The sequence below is a fragment of the Strongylocentrotus purpuratus genome, unplaced genomic scaffold, assembly GCF_000002235.5.
Source record: "Strongylocentrotus purpuratus isolate Spur 01 unplaced genomic scaffold, Spur_5.0 spur5_scaffold_19, whole genome shotgun sequence".
Taxonomy (NCBI): domain Eukaryota; kingdom Metazoa; phylum Echinodermata; class Echinoidea; order Camarodonta; family Strongylocentrotidae; genus Strongylocentrotus; species Strongylocentrotus purpuratus.
The window spans coordinates 16482096-16504798 of record NW_022145604.1 but is presented as its reverse complement, the minus strand read 5'-3'; the positions used below and the strand labels follow the sequence as shown (position 1 = coordinate 16504798).

The 22703-nt window shown below is 37.0% G+C and overlaps 1 protein-coding gene across 2 annotated transcripts; it reads right to left on the bottom strand.

Annotated features, from left to right (window-relative positions):
- Positions 1-210: 210 nt before the first annotated feature.
- Positions 211-20959, bottom strand: LOC100888665 (probable ubiquitin carboxyl-terminal hydrolase MINDY-4). Of its 2 annotated transcripts, XM_030990424.1 has the most exons (15): positions 20830-20959; positions 16974-17093; positions 15710-15962; positions 13256-13572; positions 11965-12353; positions 10039-10225; positions 9416-9532; positions 8842-9035; positions 8194-8257; positions 6659-6795; positions 5237-5300; positions 4142-4300; positions 2989-3169; positions 1180-1252; positions 211-490 (listed from the first exon to the last, which is right to left on the bottom strand). In XM_030990424.1, exons 1-15 carry the CDS (start codon positions 20893-20895, stop codon positions 442-444), a joined length of 2370 nt encoding a protein of 789 aa, XP_030846284.1. In that variant the 5' UTR covers positions 20896-20959; the 3' UTR covers positions 211-441. The 2 variants fall into 2 exon arrangements, with proteins under 2 accessions (XP_030846284.1, XP_030846285.1); XM_030990425.1 differs by lacking the exons at positions 211-490; positions 1180-1252; positions 2989-3169; positions 4142-4300 and adding an exon at positions 4372-4523.
- Between the last annotated feature and the right edge of the window lie 1744 nt (positions 20960-22703).

Here is a 22703-nt window from a genome sequence, read left to right as displayed (position 1 = left end):
AATAAACTGCAGACACTATCTTTATTAAGAGGATGGAGTTCTTCCTTTAAACTTATGTTGCACTAGAAGCACTATCGCAAAAACCTCTCTTGCGCCATCTCATGTCAGCTGTAGCGGTATCATCCCGTAACTTGCTGCTTCCCTAGCTGCATGTGCTGTTGGTTCTCTCACTGATTCCTCTGTCTGCAAAGTGGAAATTAGGTATTGGGCTACCCACTGTTGGCAAGTTGACCGTAAGACGCGCTGTGCAATGAACCGTACGCTAGGGCGGAAAACTTCATCAGTTTAGTATCACTTTGAAGGACGGGAGCCATTTATCATCAGTCGTCCCTTCTCAGTGTCCATAAAGAGGCGACGCTTTATCTGTTAGATAGATGGTCAGCTCCGAGTCAAGATTATCCATATGAAGACTCCAGAAGACTGTCCAGCATTTGAAGATAATCATAAGATGGGTTCCGATCCATTCCAATTGACTACAGCTTCTGGCCATCTACAAAGATTGATAAAATATTCCAATTCCAATTCAACCTCAATTTCAAATTCATATTGAAATTCAACATTAAATTCATATTGAAATTAAAATTAAAATTAAAACTAAAATTCAATTCATTTCAATTCAATCCAATCCAATTGCAACTCAACTTCACCTTCAACTTCAACTTCATATTAAAATTGAAATTGAATTAAAATTAAAATTAGAATTAAAATTAAAATTCAATTCATTTCAATCTAATCCAATTCAAACCGGCAATCCACATCAATTAATTTATTATGATCCATTCATCAATCGCAAGTCCACCAATCAATCCCACGTTTGCAGTCTCCTATCTCTTATGCACACAGTTGCGACTGAAAGCAATCGCAAATAAGTTGCGATTAATATCAACTCTAGTTTATAAGACGGGCCCTGAACTGGTTCAATCTTGATCAGCTTGATTTCCAATTCAATTTCATATTGAAATTGAAATTGAAATTGAAATCATTTCAGTTCAATTCAATCAAATCCAATCCAATCCAAACCAATCCACTTCAATTCATTTATTGAAATCCATTTATCAATCACATGTTTGCAGTCTCCTATTTCTATGTACATACATGTAATTGCGGCTGAAAGCAATTGCAAACAAATTTGTGATTAATATCAACTCTTTATTAATCAGCTTGGTATTATTGACTTACTTTGTTCTGATGCAGTGTTCCAGTGGGGGTATTAGATCATCACCATCTGCAGGAGGACATGTCTGAGTAGTGTCTACAAAGAAGAAGATCAATAACCATCTGTATTAGCACCATAGACATATAAAACTCCTAGACACAGGGTAGCACTCACAGATGTTTTAAACAAATGGAATTTGAGGGTTCAGTGACTCAAAGACGTAACTCCATATTTTGCCAAAATGAGTATTTGATATCAAAATGTTCAGAAAAATGTTGGCTTTCCAGGAAACACAAAGACTTAACTCCACCCAACATCCCATCGAAGTCAATGGCTATTGAAACATAGACTTAACTCCTCAAGGCCCAAGTGCTCAGTGACACATAAACCATTTTTTTTCTAAGAATGGCCAAAATAGAGTTAGGACTTTGTGTCACTGACCCCTCAAATTAGGCTCTACCCCTTTAGGGACATTACACCTCTCTCAAAGCACCCAATATCACAGGAACATTGATCAATACCAAAGATCAATAACCATCTGTATTAGCACCATAGACATATATTAAACTCCTAGACAGACGGTAGCACTCACAAATGTGTTAAACAAATGGAATTAGGCTCCACCCCTTTAGGGACATTACATCTCTCTCAAAGCACCCAATATCACAGGAACATTAGTCAACAATACCAATAGACCATCTTCATAATGTAATAATAATAATAATAATAACCTACGCTTCTATAGCGCATTTCATCATCAGAGAAAATAACAATGAGCTTTACAATATTTATCAAACAAATCAAATTTAATGCACAAATCTTTGCGAAGTACTTAGTTACCAAGGCGATGCGCTAGTGCCCTTTGGTAAGGCATTAATCCTCATTACTACAATAGGTCTCTCAGAGAGGACCTAAAGCGGTCGGTCCTCTGGTCGCTTACTTACAAGCATTTATGCTGTCTTTAATAGCAGTCAGGTAAAATAACAACCACTACACTACACTTCATTTCATTTGTCTGTTACAAATAATTGTATTTAAAAAGTCAGAATGCAAATTGCGTACATTATTTGTTGCTAGGTAGGACAAAGGTTATGGCTTGTAGAAGTATGTTTTAAGATGTGTTTTGAAGAAGTAAAGAAGTAATTACTACATGAAAATAAGAGAATATATGGGTTCATGTGCACAGCAGAAGGGCGCAAACACATGTTTATCTGTTTGTTTTTGTTTTGTTTTGAAATAAAATGATAAAGTAGTAGTATAGAACATGTATCATATTTTATTTATGTATATCACTGTAAACAATTCAAACCATGTACAGAGTGAATCAAATTACGTGGAGGTAGTCAGGCAAGAATAACATTTCATTTCTCATAATGTCCATCCAACGTTATTGAATCCGTTTGTGCTCTTCTGCCTGACAACAAATATACAGTGCGTCCCAGAAAAAATGAAACCGAGAATTTTAATAAAATTATGGAAATGAAAGTATTACTTTTAACAAACAGAGCTTTGTTATTCCCAGCACATTTTTGCTAATTGAGGTGTCGTATGAAAGGGCAGAAAATGCACTTTCTGGAAACGTGATTTTCTCTTTGAAATCAAATACCGTTCGCCACATGACTTTTTGGTACCCTTTCTTCAAATCGTTTTTAACCACTCATGTGTGAATTATGCATCATATGAGTTGCATCAAATCAAAGAGGATGATCTAAGCTTTACAAATATCTGTCATTTATTAATTATAATTGTGATTAAAATATGATAAAATATTGATAATTCTCAGTTTCGTCTTTACTGGGACGCACTGAATAGCAACTTGGAAGAAAACCTACCGACTGTGAGTCTAATCTCCTCTTGTTGCTTGGCAAGTCCATCATAGTAATAGAGATCAAAATGTCTCTCCATCCTCCAGTCTCCAATCAGCTCCTTCTTGAGAGAGAACAGGACACTGAAATGGCTCTCACTGCACACAACCCAGATAGGGAAACGGGGCGTCTTGTAGTAAGTTCCGACCTAAATGATTTTTTTTTTTAATTCAATAAATATTTAAAAGAATAAAAATAAATTGATTTAACAATTTAAAAATAATATTGTCTCCACAATATACAGAGCCACCAACCTTGTGCAAGCAAAAAAGGAATTTCAAGAAAAAAAGGAATTCATTAAAATGAAACTTGATTTGAGTGCTTGACTTGAGATGCTAAAGTCGATGCGGCACTAATATCCTTTGGCAAGATATTAACCTGCACTTGCTACTCTCCACCCAGGTGTTAAGTGGGTACCCGGTAGGATGCGACCGTCATTGTTGGTCAAACAGCTTGTGAGCGTCATGTAACGCCCGGCTGGAATGCTCCCCAGGGAGTGGAGATCCAATGACCGGGGTAATGGTATATTTGTAAAGCACTTAGAGACATTTGTATTAAGCGCTATATAAAAATTAAATATTATTATTATTATTAACCATGCATGACACACTTCCAATGCAGATATGTCCATCCTCATGGTGTTATTTCCATATTAGGACCTATAGTTGAATTACAAGTAGTGAGTTTTTGCGTGTTCCAAGTTGAGCATGTGTCTTTCATGTTTATAAATTTGATATCCCACAAATTATATATCACTGGAAAGCTTTATGAATTGGCTATGTGGGGTGGTGTGGGGTCAAGACTTATTTTTTATTTATTTTTTTCGATTGAGAATTCAAAATGCATCACTTTCATTGTCTTTATTTATACATGTACATCAAATTAAGTTAAACGAATTTTACAGCCACCTATTTTATCAAAATTGGTTGGATGCCTTTGCCCGGCCCAAGAATATCATTAGTTTTGTTGACACAGTTCGATTGACAACAACAATGGCCAAATATTTTTAAATTGAAATGTTGATAGAGAAAGCAGATGTAGATGACAGAACTAATGATTGCATGTTACTATGCATTATCTAATTAATTACTATGCATTACCGGTATCTACTGGTACATACCTGACATGACTTGTAGTGTTCAAAGAGAGAGAGAAATCCGATATCTGAGCGACCACTCAACCCCTTTAGCCTCGTAATGTCCCTTCCTGAACCTAGCTCTATCGTATCATTGAAGACATTGGACATCGCTTTACCGGTCACTATCAGGTTTACCATCTCCTGTAAAAGATAACCAAAATAAGTAAGAAAAATATTGGATATCACTTTACCAGTCACTATCAGGTTTACCATCTCCTGTAAGGATAACCAAAACAAGAAAGAGAGACATTGGATATCGCTTTACCAGTCACTATCAGGTTTACAATCTCCTGTAAGGATAACCAAAACAAGAAAGAGAGACATTGGATATCGCTTTACCAGTCACTATCAGGTTTACCATCTCCTGTAAGGATAACCAAAACAAGAAAGAGAGACATTGGATATCGCTTTACCAGTCACTATCAGGTTGACCATCTCCTGTAAAAGATAACCAAAACAAGAAAGAAAGACATTGAACATCGCTTTACCGGTCACTATCAGGTTTACAATCTCTTGCAAAAATGACCAAAACAGGAAGAAAAGAAAAAAGAAATTGAGGACAGCATTCTTACTGCATTGTAAATCATGTTACATCAGATTATCAAGGTTATTTATCAATTATCAACCTTTGGGAGAATAACATGCCAATTTAATCAGGCATTTTCAATTTGGACAGATGTTATGTCAGACAGCAGTTCAGTTTTAAACTGACTAGTACCTTGGTGACAGAAATGATCTTAATGTGCACTTAAGTGGCACTTACGTGTAAGTAGTACTTATGCCACAATCATCAATTTCAGGTGGTTATCTAGAGTAAATTACGCTGACACAAAGTAACACACTTTATATTTATACAAGCAATACATTAGTCATCACATAATTAGAGCTTTGCAACAGGTATTATGTCTCAAGTTGAATTTTTTTTTTTTTTAAAGTGAAATTATTCTAAATATAGTAGGATACAGTGACTTATTATGCTGGAATGAATATTAGACATTGTTATTTGAGGTGGGACATCGGTTTTCAGTTCTAGTTTATCACATAGTTTTACCAAAGTTTCTAAAAACTCTCACATACCTGCGTACAGTATCCATGAGCTCCAAGTAATGTGTTCTCAATATTGTCCATGTCTTCCATTACCCTAAAGAAAGAAGAAAAAAAAAAGGAAATATATTAATATTTGTTTTCTTTTTTTTTAAAGGTATCGTTTAACAATGTTAAATCTGCGATGCACAGCCCTACATGTTATCAGTGTCTGTGATGTGGTGTAATATTGAAGCCCTCAAAAAAATTGGGCTTCAAAATGACCAAGAAGTGCCTAAAAAAAAGAAAAATCATTGAGTGACCATTGAGAAACACAAAATTTGATTTCGATTTCCAATCATAAATATCATGATAATCAGACAGGCGATCGGCTTGTAAAAGTCATGGGTTCCTGACTGACCTAAAGGTTTCTAATTATCATTGCAGCTAAATCCAGGATTTTGTTTCAGAATCTGAGACAAAGTTACCTAATCCCTTTAAATAGACAAGTTGTAGGTGATGCAAACAAAACCTACCAAATCCTTATAATGTACTTATAAATGTCACATGAGAAATATCTTTTTTTAATATCATCAGGTAAATTCCAAACAAACTACTGCAATTAAATTTTATCCCAAAATATAAAAATGTGAAATTTAATGATCTCTTCTTCCGGTGTAAATGCTGCTTCAAGGTGATGAAGATAAAAACGCACAGATTGTGTGTGTATATGTGGAGACTTTCACATATCCTGTTATTCCACATTTTAACTTTTTGTTCCTGTTTTGTTGGTCCATATAATATATGCATGTGTAAGTAAAAAAAAAAAATATAAAAAAACATTCCCCGGCCTTGTCGACATTACATCTGCATCCCCCTCCATGATTTTAGAGTTATTTTATTATTAGAGGGACATGATTCTGATTGTAAATCAACATCAATATTTCCATTGAACGTTGATTATTACAGTTTAAAACCATCAAGGCAATTAGCATTACAGTATATTCCAAAACAGATATATGAGCAATTACATCACCTTTGCAACCTTCTTAAAATGAGTAAAAGTATCCTAACTGATTTGAGGGCTCATGATTCAGACACAGTTGAAGTCTATTTGCATCAGGGACCTTTTCAGGGCCTGTTTCATAAAGCTTGTTATCAATAAAAAGTGCCAATATTCCAATATAATGTTAAACTTGTCACTTTTAATGTATTTTATGAAATAAGGCCCAAATTTCACTCTCCACATAGAAAACCCACATAATGCGGGACCTTACTACTTGTAGCTACTTGCGCCCTCTATACAGCCAACAATGCCTAAGCGGTACATGTTGATCCCCCATGGTCCCCTTTTTCTTATGTTAATTGAGAGCTGATTCGATGAGATAACCACTTGCCAGTGACCACGCAGGGAGGTCTAATCCCTCCTGGCCAAACTAGTGCAGATAGGCTTTAAGTAGGTTTGACTGTACTTACATGTCAATGGTTCTGGAGAAGAGGGTGGAGTAGAGAAGGAGAATACACCCTCTTCCCCTGCTATCTGTGTATGTACCAATGTTTCCCTGGACAAAGTCTGCAAGCTCATCTCTAGACTGGAACAGATTCAAGTTAATCTGAAACGCAAGGCAAAAACATATACTTAAGATTCAGTGTGAACACAGCCAAGAGATTTTGTTCTATTTGTATACAAAATATATGGATGTCTTCAAAGTTAAACAGATTCAAGTAAATCTTAATCAAGTGGGGGATTATAAAAAGTTATGAAGTTATTGTTGAATTTTTAATGAAAGAGAATGTAAACACACACAAAAAACTTAGTATGAACACATCAATTATATCACTTTTAATTGCTGCATAATTTCAACGATTTTTGTTCCCGAAGAATAAATGAGATGGATTAGTTTGTCTAATGGTCAATTATGTGGTCTAGACATGACTGTATAGATATATACAATGGTCAAGATACAGTATAGTATTAATGACTGCTTTGAGAGAAATAGTTGTTTTTATACGCTCAAGGATATGGTTAGAATTGTGCTATTACCCGAGGCGTGCCGAGGGGAATAGCCCAATTGTAACCTTCCCGAGAGCGTATAAAAACAACTATTTCTCGAATATTAAAGCAGTCATTAATACTTTTATATGCCGAAAAAAAAGAAAAAAAGAAAAAAAAAAAAAACAACTTTTGTCGAAGATGGGATTCGATCTCTTGCGTACAAAAGATGATGTAACTAAAATCAGCGCCTTAAACCACTCGGCCAGCGCGCTCTGTCACCATGTATAGTAGTTTTCTTTAATATATACATTAGAATGAATTGAAAACGGCTTCGCGTGGTCGATGCTTCGCCGCTGCTCCATTAAACGGGCCCTTCTTTTACTTTTGCAATGCATATTGGCACGAACTTAGATCAAGATCTATCGGCAGATGTTGTTTTTTTTTTTTGGAAGTTTATTTTCGTCTTCATGTCAACAATGCAAGATAAAATTGTCGGTAAGATCGATCGAGATTCAATTGTATTGAAATTACCGACCAATTCTTCGCACACGTACGGTATCCTCGATCGCTCATACCATTTTTTAACATGTAAACCTATGGGGTAACCATGGAGACTGACCTATTTATATATTCAAAATCCCAATAACCATGGTTATTGGGATTTTGAACTGTTTTTTAACCATGGTTACCGGGAATTTTCGGGAACAGTTAAAGTTTATGAATGCAATTTCGACCAATCAGATTGCTGGATTACTTAAGTGAGGTATATAATCCCGAATAATGACTATTGTGTGGTGACAGTTATGGTCACTGCCAGATGTTTAATGTCAAGATTTGACTGATACATCTCTCTAAACACAAAATCAAATAAACGCACATAAAAATGCTAGTAGGAAACTTGGTGACAGGCTACACGTAAGTTGGTCTTCAATGATATGCACTTCCCATCGTGTATAACATCACAAAATAGACATATTTCAGCCATGATGAGAGTAGAAATGTTTCATTGACCTACCATTTCTGTGAGCCCATCATTCTTGTACCGCCCTCCGCCTGGAAAATGAGGTTTAATAGCTGGTCTAAAAGAGAAGAAATTATATTGTGTGCATGAATTAATCAATCAATTTTAAATTTGTTTAAATGATAAGCAAAGGCACAAAAACACAAATTGAAGATGAAATTAAAACTAGATGGATCTTCGACTGTGCATAGAGCAGTTTTACAAACCAAACAGAAGCAATTTTTAAAATTCAAGTTTGATTGTAAACCATCAACAGGTTCTCATAATATCATGATTACAAGCTATTTTCCATATACCTACATGTATGACCCTTTGGTCTTTGACCTCATGACCCTAAAATCTAATCAGTTCATTGGCTTGATACAATCAGTTCTACTGATATTGTGATCATGAGCTATTTTTGCATACATAATGAGCCCTGTGAAATCTGACTTTTGACCTTGTGACCCCAAAATCTAATCAGTTCATTGGCTCAGCAAGATACATACTACATGTCTTGAGTTTGATGGTAATCCGTCAATCAGTTCTTGCGATTTAGGAAAACGGGACGTACAGACAACCCGAAAACATAATGCCTCCAGCTACTCTGTTGCATGATACAAATATTTTACTGAATTCAACAATCAAAATAAATAAACTTACAAAGCAATGACTGCATTCCTCTTCTGTCCTGCTCTCCACACTATATCACAGATGGCCTGAACCAGACATTTGATTCTCGTCTTTTCTGGTAGCTGCTTCAAATTGGCAGCAGTCATTGGGGTGCTACCTTCACTAAATAGCAGTCTCTGTAGCATGCATGCCTGAACTGAAGCTAGCAGACCACATGGACCACCCTTTAAAAAAAAATTATTATAATAAACTCAGTCATTACATATAAAATCCCATTCTTAATTAATGGGCAATGGTGTTTGTAAGGTTATTCATGACCATTAGTAATGTTTAAAAATCTTAATATCATGTTCTAGAAGTTGGTTCCTCCTTGCATCATAATAATTTACAATAAAACAACACATGTTTTGAATCGATAGCAAGTGTTTTCCAACTATTTTCATTAATTCTGTTGAACCAATTATTACAATTATATTTACATTTGCCAGAGCTTAGCAATGCTTTAAATGCTTGATGTCATAACATGCACAAAATGTAAAAATGACATAGTTTATCTAACAGTAATGCATTATTATTTTTTAATATCATGATCAATATATATTACCTTGTGTTGTACTATTCCATATGAGATGTCGGATAACTCATTGAAACATAGTCCCTGTAATCTCCACTCATCATTAAAGCACCCAGTCCCTTGACCAAACAGTAGAGTCTTTAATTGCTGTATAATGATGATAAGAACATATATATTCTGCTTTAAAGCACATACATTGCATCATACCTGTCAAATGGAACACACTGTCTCTGTCCTTTTGAAATTATTACACTAGATTTAGCTCTCATTAGAAAATTTAGGAAAAAGAAAATTTATAAGAAGAGTTACGAGAAAAGTTGTAAAAACTTTTAGAATACTAATTTTTACCATGTATGGGCCCCCTTTCTCCTAAAAATAATTCAGTTTTGTTTACAATGAAGAGCACATACATAACAGGTGTGAAATCCGTTGGTTTGTTTTTTGCTCTTTGTATACAGGTTCGATGTTATTAACGAAGATAGCTCATGAATGAATGGTAGGATTATTCCTGGAAATGCACTGTGCACTGATAACGGCTGCCGGAGCTATAGCTAGGGTAATAATTTCCAAGGCTCTTTGGAAGCGCATTTGGAAGCTACATCACAATGTGTCGTGTGCTATACAAGAACCGATTATTATTCTTTGAGTCTTACCATTGCTAGTTGTAGAGTGATTGCCCTGCAATCGATGGGTTTCTTGCTGCTTGGTGTGTAGGATCCAAGTTGGATGCCTCCGAGTTCATCTTCAAGCTCGTCTACATCCCCCATCTCTAGGTCTCCCAGCGTGGATACCTCTTTCTTCTGACTGCTCACCGATGGCGTATCCAAAGATGGGCCCTTCCTGTAATGAAAATCAAGGGGAACTAGATGGAATTTTGACTGCGCGCAGTCGAAAATGATGCCTCCGCCATAGAGCAATTTAAACAAGTTTGGAGTTTAAATCTCCAGTGATTCTTGAGATATCATGATAACAATCTCAATGTATGGAATTTCATAAGTTGACCTCTGTGACCCTTGACCTTTGACCTACATGCTCCAAAATCTAATCAGATTGTCTTCCTATGGTGATACACACTATCATTAAGTTTGAAGTTTAAATCTCCAGTGGTTCTTGAGATATTATGATATGGTGATACATACTATCATTAAGTTTGAAGTGAAAATTCTCCAGTGGTTCTTGAGATATCGCGATAACGATCTCAATGTATGGACTTTCATAAGTTGACCTCTGTGACCCTTGACCTTTGACCTACGTGCTCCAAAATCTAATCAGATTGTCTTCCTATGGTGATACACACTATCATTAAGTTTGAAGTTTAAATCTCCAGTGGTTCTTGAGATATTATGATAACAATCTCAATGTATGGAATTTCATAAGTTGACCTCTGTGACCCTTGACCTTTGACCTACGTGCTCCAAAATCTAATCAGATCGTCTTCCTATGGTGATACATACTATCCTTAAGTTTGAAGTTTTTACATCTCCAGTGGTTCTTGAGATATGATAACAATCTCAATGTATGGAATTTCATAAGTTGACCTCTATGACCCTTGACCTTTGACCTACGTGCTCCAAAATGTACTCAGATTGTTTTCCTATAGTGATACACACTATCACTAAGTTTGAAGTTTAAATCTCCAGTGGTTCTTGAGATATCATAACAATCTCAATGTATGGAATTTCATAAGTTGACCTCTGTGACCCTTGACCTTTGACATACGTGCTCCAAAATCTAATCAGATCGTCTTCCTATGGTGATACATACTATCCTTAAGTTTGAAGTTTAAATCTCAAATGGTTCTTGAGATATCGCGCTAACAAACTCAATACAAGGAATTTCATAAGTTGACCTCTGTGACCTGTGACCTTTGACCTACGTACTCCAAAATCTAATCAGATCGTCTTCCTATGGTGATAAATACTATTCCCGAGTCTTAAGTTTAAATCTTAACTGGTTCTTGAGATATTGTGATAACGGTCAAACGGGACGGACGTACGGACGTACGGACGGACAACCCGAAAACATGATGCCTCCGGCACCACCTTCGGTGGCGGAGGCATAAAAATGGAAGTGCACAGTTAGAGTTTTTAACCCATATAGATTCCCTAAGGTGTGCCAATCACAAAAACCTGTTAGGTTCTTGATGTTAGGGGTTCAATGTGGCTACAGGTATACTGTATTCTAAATAGGAGCTTCAAACATTACTTCATAAGTCAAACTTACTCGAAGTTGGACTTACACATTATGGAGAGCCATTTGTAGCCTTAAAATAAGATATATTTATAAGCAAAAATTCAAGTAGTTTAGACTTTTCATAAATTCCACATCAAGAACATGAAAACTCCTTGAAAATATGAATGATTTGATTCAAAATTGTATGCTTTTTAAAATAACTTGTAAAAAATATTTTCAAAGATGCTAATGGCTTTCCATAGTTGCTCCAATTTAGAGACAAGTTCAACTCAAGATCTTTGTGAAACACCCCCCTGGATAACAATTGCTGGAGGGCAAGGACCGTTACGCGTGACAGACATATGTACTGTTTAAGAAGCCATCATTATCATTACTACTGAACGTACCTAGAGCTACCTCCCGATCTGCTTCCAGGTCTACTGACATCTGAGTTATCATCAAACGATCTTCTGTGCCTTGAAGACCTATCAGGTTTTGTTGACGACGATGACAACGAAGATGGATGTCCATTGGTCTTTTCACTTCCTGACCCTTGAGACGTTCCCTGCGAAGCCTGACCAGGAGCCTCCATTGACCCTAACGTGTTCTCTGGCGAGAGGTCAAAGCCAAAGTTCTTGAGCAGGCCACGACTTGAAGATGATGTCGTCTTCTTGGGGGGTGAAAGGTCGAAGCCTGAGGAGGATACTTCAGGTTCAAAGGTCGCAGACTTACTTGTTGCTGTCAGGGAGAGTGCGGGTGTCTTTGAACTCTTATGGCCTCTTCTTCTCTCACCAGCCTGAAATGAATTATAGATATTGTACAAATCGAGGGTTCAGTGACACAAAGACGTAACTCCATATTTTGCCAAAATGAGTATTTGATATCAAAATGTTCAGAAGAATTTAGACTTTCCAGGAAACACAAAGACTTAACTCCACCTAACACCCCCATTGAAGTCAATGGCTAGTGACATATAGACTTAACTCCTTAAGACTTAATAGATATAAGGTCAAGTGTTAGCATTAGGTATATGGTGTTGGGACCAGAGTTGAAGTTAGGATTTCTATTTAATAGTGAAGTGAATTACTGCAGAGCGATTGTTTCTAAGAAAAGTAGCGTGTCTTTAAGAACTACCCATGGGCCACATACAGTTCCAAGATTACCAGGACAGGACACACAAAATAGTCAAGATATAGTCATCACATTCAATACCACTTTAATACTGATTTGTGGAACTTGATCCTATAACATTAAAATGTACACTTTTTTTTTATGGAGATTAAACTTAAAGGTATAGCCCAGTTTTGGAAACACCCCCCTCTCAAAAATGAAATGGCAGCTCTTATTACCAATCATGTGAAAGAATATGTTTTGACTAATAGGTGATGATACAAATTTTGCAGGGAAACAGCCTACTACTTGATATATTTGGTAAATTTTTAAAAAATCGATCAGGCCTGGATAGATATTGCGAATGCACTTCAACATGGAATATTTGGGAACATATTTCTGCTTTTTTGCAAATTTAGGTCGAAGTATTGCCATTTAAATCTCTGAAGGCAGTATTTAAACAGTATTGAATGGATCTTTTGCACCCAAAACCCTTAAACCGCAATTTTATCACTACCGGTCTTTATCTTTAAACCGAAGTGTATCTTTCATCAAAAATAAAGTGAAGTTCCACTGATATTGACTCACATCAAGACTACTGGTGATTGGTCCTGACAATCCTCTACTCTTAGAAGCACTGCCCGGCCGAGAGGACTTCTTTCCAGAGTCATCCATCTTCCTTGTCAAAGACGAGGAGGAGGACGAGGAGGAGGAGGAAGGTGAGATCAATTTGCTTCTACTCTCATCAGAACTAGCAGATTTCTGTGAGGTACTGGTCTGGAGATCTTTGGCAAGCTGGAGGTCGGTTGGCTTCACGTTTGGTCGGTCTTTCATTGTGATCACCATCGTGGGTTCACGACCCAATGATCCTTGACTAACATCTGACTGAGGTAGACCGGTGAATTCTGCACAATATGGAATAGGAGTGATATATCAGTGACATCGGTGATAACAGTGATATTGACAAACAATGGATGCTGAAATTACATGTATGAACTACCGGTAAGACTATTTTGGTCGACAGGTTTGGTGAATTTACTTTTTTCTATTTGGTATTGGAAAACATTTGCACTGACATCATTTTATAAATCCAATGAAGATATATACATAAACTAGATGGAACTTTGACTGCGCGCAGTCGAAAATGATGCCTCCGTCATAGAGCAATTTTACAAACCAAAACAGAAGAAATTTTTCAAATTCAAGTTCAATTGTATCCATTAACAGGTTCTCAGAATATCGTGATTACAAGCAATTTATCACATACATATATGACCCTTTGATCTTTGACCTCATGACCCTGAAATCTACCCAGTTCATTGGCTCTGCAAGATGTCCTGAGTTAAATAGTAATCCATCTGTCTGTTCTAATGAGAATGCGTTCACAAGCTATTTTTGCATACATAATGAGCCCATGACCTTTGACCTCGTGACCCCAAAATCTAATCAGTTCATTGGCTCTGCAAGTAACATACATGACCTAAGTTGGCAGGAATCCATTAATCCGTTCTTGAGATAACGCGATCACGAGCTGTTTTTGCATACATAATGTGCGCTGTGACCTTTGACCTTTGACCTCGTGACCCCAAAATCTAATCAGTTCATCGGCTCTGCAAGTTACATACATGACCTAAGTTTGGTAGGAATCCATCAATCTGTTCTTGAGTTAACGCGATTACGAGCTGTTTTTGCATACATAATGAGCCCTGTGACCTTTGACCTTTGACCTCGTGACCCCAAATCTAATCAGTTCATCGACTCTGCAAGATACATACATGACCAAAGTTTGGCAGGAATCCATCAATCGGTTCTTCAGATAACGCGATCACAAGCTGTTTTTGCATACATAATGAGCCCTGTGACCTTTGACCTTTGAACTCGTTACCCCAAATCTAATCAGTTCATCGGCTCTGCAAGATACATACATGACCAAAGTTTGGCAGGAATCCATCGATCGGTTCTTTAGATAACGCGATCACGAGAACGGGACGTACGTACGTACGTACGTACAGACGGACGGACGGACGGACAACCCGAAAACATAATACCTCCGGCTACTTCGTAACGGAGGCATAAAAAAGATGGACAAAAGCTTACAAACTTATTGTTTTAAAGTACAATCCGTAAACATACTAGAACAGTGGAATATGATGAACTCATTCTCTGGCCTTACAACATAGACATTCTTTTAGAATTTAGATGAACAAATATCTGCCAAATTAGCTTCTAACACTCTACCAGATAAAATAAAAAAAGACATTCTCTGAGACTCAGAGAGTATATTATTCGCAGATTTACATGGTGTTCAGATTTATCATACCCAACGTGGGAGTATTGCATCCATAATATCAAAGATAGATATTATTGGTATAGCAAAGCAAGTCCAAAGCAAAGAGCAACTTGCTCTCCCACATCTTAAGAGAGACATCTGCACAAAAGAACCAATGGAAATTGTCAGTTCCTCGCAACTTGAGTTTGTTATAACAACTAATATAATTTGTCCTAACATAAAAGGTAACATCATTTCCAGAATATGGCCCGAGCATATCATCCTAAATTTTGGATGTAGTCTGTAACAGTAGGACAAATACAATAGACTTATCCAACTAATCTTGCTAAGGAGTGTCATGGTCGAGTGGTGTAAGGCACTTGACTGGAGATGCGAAGGTCCAGGTTTCGAATCCCGGCACGGCACTAATATCCTTTGGCAATTAGGATGCGAAAGTTCATGTCATTGGATGAGCAAGTGTGCGCTTGTAAAATGGCGACTGGCTGGAATGCTCCCCAGGGAGTGGAAAATGTGCATACATTGTGTGCAGGTAAGCCTGAATCAGATGACCGGGGTAATGAAATATCTGTAAAGCGCTTAGGCACATCGTTGTATCAATGTATTGGGCTCTATACAGCGGAATCTTATTATTATTATTAACATCATTTCCAGAATATGGCCTGAGTATATCATCTTTAAATTGTGATGTACACTGTAGTCTGTAACAATTGGACAAATACCATAGACTCTGATATCCAACTAATCTTGCTTACCAGTAGGACTAGTGTCCTTGTCTTTGGGAGATTTCACTCTCTGCTGTTTCTGTTCAGACTTCTCCTTCTGTTTCCCCCGTGATGATGATTGTGAGCTCCTCTTTTCCGGTGAGCTCTTCTTCTCTGGTGAGCTAAGATCTGTGGAGGATCGCTGCTCAGGGACACGCTCACTGTTGTCCTTACTGTTTGACCCTCTCTCTATCAGAAACTTGACAATGACTTCAATCATGGATCGATAAGGCTCGGTGGCATCCTGCAAGTGGAAAGGATACACATTTTGATTTACAGGCAATACATACTTAAAAGGATCCCTTGGGAACTAGTTAAACCTCATGTACAATTTGATAAACCCAACACATACATCAAGTTTCTTTAATTTCAGTTCATAAATAGCAAGATAATCTTCTCCTCCTTCATCTGTTAATCTTCAAAGGGCAATGCAGCCTATCACGAAGATCTGTAGGAAGATTACCAGTTGTGCTTGGTTGGGTAATCCCTTTTTTTGAGCAGCTTGCTCAGGAAGCTATACTGGGATGGTAGGTGATGCGAGTAACATAAGTGCAGAAATGATTTGTGGACAAAGCACTTGTCAATTTAAAGTAAAATGTCCTAAGTCCAGTGCAAGTAAAAACCATGCTTAAATGGATTTCATATCAAGACGAGTCCATGTCTACTCCCTACAGCCATCAACACACCATGTGATGGCTGCAGGGAGACTGAACACCGGGTCTAAACCCTACTCTGTGCAAGAAGTGTAGCGTATTGATGTGCATCGGGTGTTACTCTCCTACACATGGGGCTGTCAGTCAACGTTCTGTCCAAGGAGCAGAGTGTTTTCCCCTAAACTCCCTAAACCTGAGCCTGAATCGAGAACAGAGGGGAGGGCCACACTTGCACACAACGCAGCGACAATCATTTTGTAGGCCTATTCTTGTCTGCTCAGCACAGGACTCAAACTCAAGCGCATGGCAAAAGTCATAAGTGCCCGACGATGATCCGATTGCGCCACACTGCCTCCTCCAATCAGGCAGGTCATCAGGAATCATTTTTCTAACACACCTACAATCATTCTGGTATTTCATGTTTTCCTACTTTGTGATTTTATGCAGTAGCCTAATACAATTATGAGTGTATAAACAGGCATGTCTTGCATGTGTAAATATTAAGTATATTGGAATGTTTTTGTCTTCTTTTTCGTGTGGGCATTGCGCATAATGTCAACAATGGGGATGCAGGACTTGGAACGGCTTAGGGTAATGCTTACCTTATTTTTCCTCATGATTTTCTCAATGTGTACCTCTTTAGCTAGCTGAGATCTGTTACCAATACTCGCCTCTGTCCTTGGCATCTCAGAGTCCATTACTTCCAATGCATTCTTGCACTCCTGCATGGTGGAGAAGTGAAACAAAGAGTGTAAATGACAGTCTTTTAAAGAAAAAGAAAAAATCTGTAAATTGGAAGAAAAAAAAGTTTGAAAATTAAAGAGTCGAAGCATTATAAGTGTAGTGATTCAGCCCGAGCCAATACTGCTCTGGCGGATATATGCGCGCAAGTCCCGCATTTGGCGACACCCGCAGTAGTTTCCGCGGTCAAGCCCGTCACTGGGTATATCAGATTGGAACTGGAACTGCAACCGCGCTACATGCCGTCTGCTGTGTTCCCCTGATCTCGAGTCTACGTAGACCGAATTTTCCGTCTCTTTCGTTCGTTAGCCTCTTATTGGGGTAGGGTCGGCCGGCTCTCTCTTTAGAGACGGAAACCGTTTAATCACATGTCCTTGCTAACGCCACGACCAACTCTGGTCGTAGCGTTTTGCCCCCAAAATCCCCCAAAATGTAATTTTACCTCATTCATTGATTATTTAAACTTAGGAGAAGGTTTTACTACCTCAGTTCCACTTACCAAATTTGACTGTATAATGCGTTTAATGGTCCCTTTTCAGGAAATTACGGGTCTAAATTGACAGCCGTGTTGAAAGTCATGCAGTGGTGTTCCGTAGTCTTCCTGCGTATGTTATTATTTTTTATTTATCTAAATCTCATCCCTTCTAGTCTGTGCGCAAGGCAAAAATGATTATGAAGGAGATGCTGTGATAACGTCATTACGAACTCGTAGCTCGTGCACATTGATTTCCATGCATGTCCTTTTCAATACATTGAATATTTGTATTTTAGTGCTAACAAAATAATATTAAATCTATCGTTTTTAATCCCTTGGTTCTTGAAATGTTTTTCTTTTGATTGTTCATTTCATTTTTCATGCATGTTATTTATTTCAACACGGATCACTTGCTTCAGCCAATGGCTGTTCTTCAGCAAGTCCGTGCAATAAAAATCACATACAAAATAATATAATTATTTTTCCTTCACACCACACACATACAATTTTAGATTTTTGTTCTGCTATTAATTATAATAATAATTCTAATTATTTCCAAAAGAATACCATGGAATAGATAAATTATTCTCAGACAGTGATTAATGAGGCACAGAGGCGACGCTACACTGGGTAGGGGAGGGGGGGGGTGAAGTCCCTTTGAAGTCAACGCCCAACCATGCTTTTTCTTCAAAATTATTCAAGAAAATGAGAAAGGAGAAAGGTCATGCTTGCAACGATACCCTGTCGCCGCCCCTGTTTTACCGCCCCGGCGCTTTGCACATTTTTTTTTTTTTGGGGGGGGGGGGTGGGGTGGGGTGGGGGTGAGATGAATAATTAAAATCCACTCCAAAAAATTGCTTTTAATAGATGTAGAACAACAAGATAAACAGAGCAAAACAATTTTGAGTAAAATCGGATAACAGACTATATAAGGTATAGTTGTGAGTTATGAGAAACTATGTAACTTAGAAAATCGTCCATGTTATATTATTTGTATCATATTGCATGCATGATATTTCACAAACTCTATTATGAACTTTGAAGAATATTGATACTATTTTGTTTAATATTGTTTATTCATAATCATTTTTTTTAAATCAAAATCCACATTTTTCACGATTCAACCGCAAAAAAACACCAACAAAAAACAACTCTAATTTGTGCATCCACACTTAAACATATTGCTATCATTTGGATGCTGGTGTAAGAAAATTAGATTTTTTATAGGGGAATTGAAAATTTATGTTATCAATATAAAGAAAACAATTAGTGGATAGTAGGGCAATGAAGTCACAGACTTATGAATGATTTGCCAATTGGTCTTGTGATTATCAAAGTTTTTGATGTCATTAAACATTCATAATTTTCTTATTAATTATCCGATTCATCATGCTCGTTATAATTATTTTCATAATATTTTATTCAATTGATTTTAAATCCGCTCTTCTTTTACTGTTGTAATTGTTTAATTTGTATTGCGTCTTAATTTGAATTGTATATTATTTTGTATGTGATTTTTATTGCACGGACTTGCTGAAGAACAGCCATTGGCTGAAGCAAGTGATCCGTGTTGAAATAAATAACATGCATGAAAAATGAAATGAACAATCAAAAGAAAAACATTTCAAGAACCAAGGGATTAAAAACGATAGATTTAATATTATTTTGTTAGCACTAAAATACAAATATTCAATGTATTGAAAAGGACATGCATGGAAATCAATGTGCACGAGCTACGAGTTCGTAATGACGTTATCACAGCATCTCCTTCATAATCATTTTTGCCTTGCGCACAGACTAGAAGGGATGAGATTTAGATAAATAAAAAATAACAACATACGCAGGAAGACTACGGAACACCACTGCATGACTTTCAACACGGCTGTCAATTTAGACCCGTAATTTCCTGAAAAGGGACCATTAAACGCATTATACAGTCAAATTTGGTAAGTGGAACCGAGGTAGTAAAACCTTCTCCTAAGTTTAAATAATCAATGAATGAGGTAAAATTACATTTTGGGGGATTTTGGGGGCAAAACGCTACGACCAGAGTTGGTCGTGGCGTTAGCAAGGACATGTGATTAAACGGTTTCCGTCTCTAAAGAGAGAGCCGGCCGACCCTACCCCAATAAGAGGCTAACGAACGAAAGAGACGGAAAATTCGGTCTAGAGTCTACGTAGCTTCGTGGAGCTCCACCGTCGAGTCTTCGAGATTCTACAGTGCTGCAAGCAGTGGTAGGATTTAACCTTACTTGAGCTTCTAATTACTTATCAGTATCGTAGTTGCCTATAATAACCGCCCCGTCACTATATTAGACCCTCTATTTTTCAACCTCCTTCTTCTCCTCTTTAATTCTTCTTTGTTTTATTTTAACTTCTCCTCTTCAACTTAGTTGCTCTTCTTTTCTTGCTCCCTCTCCTCTTCATCCCAAAATTCCTCTTCTATATCTTAGTCTTACTCATCTTCAACTTCAGTTTCTTCCTTTCCTCCTCCTCCTCCTCCTTATTTCCTTTCCTAGCCATGCTATATGTTGGCAGTGCTTTTTTTATTCTATGGCTATGAGAATTGATATCTGGTTAGAAATACTGAAGTACACTAGATCTATTATTATTAACAGAAGTAAAATGTTGCAGCGTTTTACGTCCATTCCGAAGAAATATCAACTTACCAACGCGACAAGGTCATTGTCTGGGATTTTTATTTGAGAGAAAATATCATCAAAATTGTGATTAAAATCAAAAAGTGCAAATGACACCAACTGAGTTAGATCTACAAACTGTAATGAACTAGATCTAGACCTAATAATATGATCTAGACCTAGATCTAACTTACTTAGGTCTAATTGTATGATAATTTTGCCATCCATTCATCATTTCAAATTTCAATCATCAGATTCATGCAATAAATTATCTTCTTTTTTTAGACTTTGGAGTTTGGACTTTGGTGGATTGCTTTTTTTGATAAAGAACTTGTAGCCTAAACCCTCTTGCGGGAATTAAGTTTTTGTTGTTCTTTTTCAGTTCAACTTGTAGCGCACGCCCAATCCGTCATGACATCAAAATTTGAGATTGTCATATCACCACGGCCAGGCCACGGGTAGCGTCCCCGTTGCTCCATTGGCCGGTAGGCTTAGCTTAGCAACCAGCTCAGCGCAGAATGTGCTGCTGTGCCTGTGCGCGATCGCGACATGTAAGAAAATTCGCTCTAAAACTTCTGATAAGACTATTAAAATAAAACTTACTTTTCGGCTTAAATACTCCCGAACAAGAGATGAAGCTATATTTTCCACAAAACCTGGATATGCCATGGTCGATAAAGGGTTTAGATAGATTGAGTAAAATATATTCAATTTAGTCTAGGCCTACAACACAATCGCGGCGTCCCTCGACTTCGAATTTATTTACAGGTCATATGGCAAGCCACACATGCAAAAAAAGTACTACGGTAGGCCGTGTGAGAATTTTGTTCTTACTTCTCATTTTTTTTCTCACTTAAGGTTATTATCAGGAGTGTTTCATAATTATTCAATCAAAGGCAATGCCCCAACCTCACCCCCCCCCCCCCCCCAAAAAAAAAAAATTAATGTTCCTAGTCCTGAGCCCGGCTGAGGCTGAGCAGAGTACAAACAAAAAGTTTTAAACTTGCAACTTTATGATGTCAAGTGAGAGTGCAACATTCATTTTGTTGTTGATCGGGATCCTTAGAGATATATACTTAATGTTAGTAGTTATATATCTCTATGTCGGGATCCCATTTATTTCCAAATTTATTCATCAACCCATCCATTTTTCATTCAATTTAGTCTTGAAACAAATCACCTTCCATATAATAATCATTGTTCAATCATTTTCATCATTATGCAATATGCATCCATTTTTTGCTCATCCCGATCTTCCATGTATAAATTTCGTCAAATTGTGATTCGTGCATTTTCTATTTTTTAAATCATTTATTTATCTATTTACATGTAATTATTCATTCAGTTATTTATTTACTCATATATCTAATTCTTGCTAATTGTTTTGGTAATACTTGTAACAATCACACATAACTCCACTAGCCGGTGAAAGTATTTAACTGAATGAAAAAAAAAAGAAAAAAAAGAAAAAAATCTTCGGTTCATCCGTGTCGCTGAATGATCTGGCGCCATCACAAGACAGATGTTTTATTTTAGAGTATGATTCTTTATTTGCACGCATTTTTTTTTTGCGGTTTGGATTGGTTTCGAATTATTCCGATATCTCTCCAATTCTCTTATACATTTTCTTTGTCTTTCACTGTCTAAAACAATTGTATATGGTTTAAGAAATAAGATAGATCCATATTAATGATAGATCAATGATGGTTTCCCTGGGATGCAATATTAAATTGTCAAAGGATTTTTTACAATGGAGAGCATAAGATCCATAAGTAAAATTTCTGACAAGTGCAAAATTTACAAAAATTATACCGAGGCCCAATTAGCTTTGCCACTAAATAAAATCGATTTTATCAGTTTCAATTTAGATCTAACTCCAATGTGACTTAGTCAGTTCTGAATTGAGGAAAATGACAGCTTATAGTCGGTGTATTAAAGGGATGGTTGAGTTCTGTTTTCAGACCGCAATTGCCTTCAAAATGCATGGTTATTGCTCTTATTCTGATCTATCACATTTCTAGTGCCCTTTGATGACCTAAAATTACTATCAAGGTAATTAATGTTGGTGCCGATTCATTGATAACTTCAGCCCGCCCGTTGTTAATTGTATGATTATGATTTTAAAAACTCAGGTATTCAGTCACTGTCCCTCTAACTGTATATACACGGTGGAAATCACTATTGGGGAGGGGGGGGGGAGGGGCAGAGAGATATATTATTAGAGGCCACTTGGTTTATATTATCATTATTTATTATATCAGAGTATGATAGTAATCCACGCTCAAAAGTGAGGAATCTGCTCTCAAAAAGAGAAATTCATCCGCTACATTGGAGTGAATTTTATTGATTTCGAGAAAATTCATCTCCAAAAGAATGGAGGCCTTCTTTGACTCCTAAGATGTCTGAAGTTTGCTAGGGAGACTTTATAATTAATAATAATAATATTTAATGTTTATATAGCGCTTAATACAAATGTC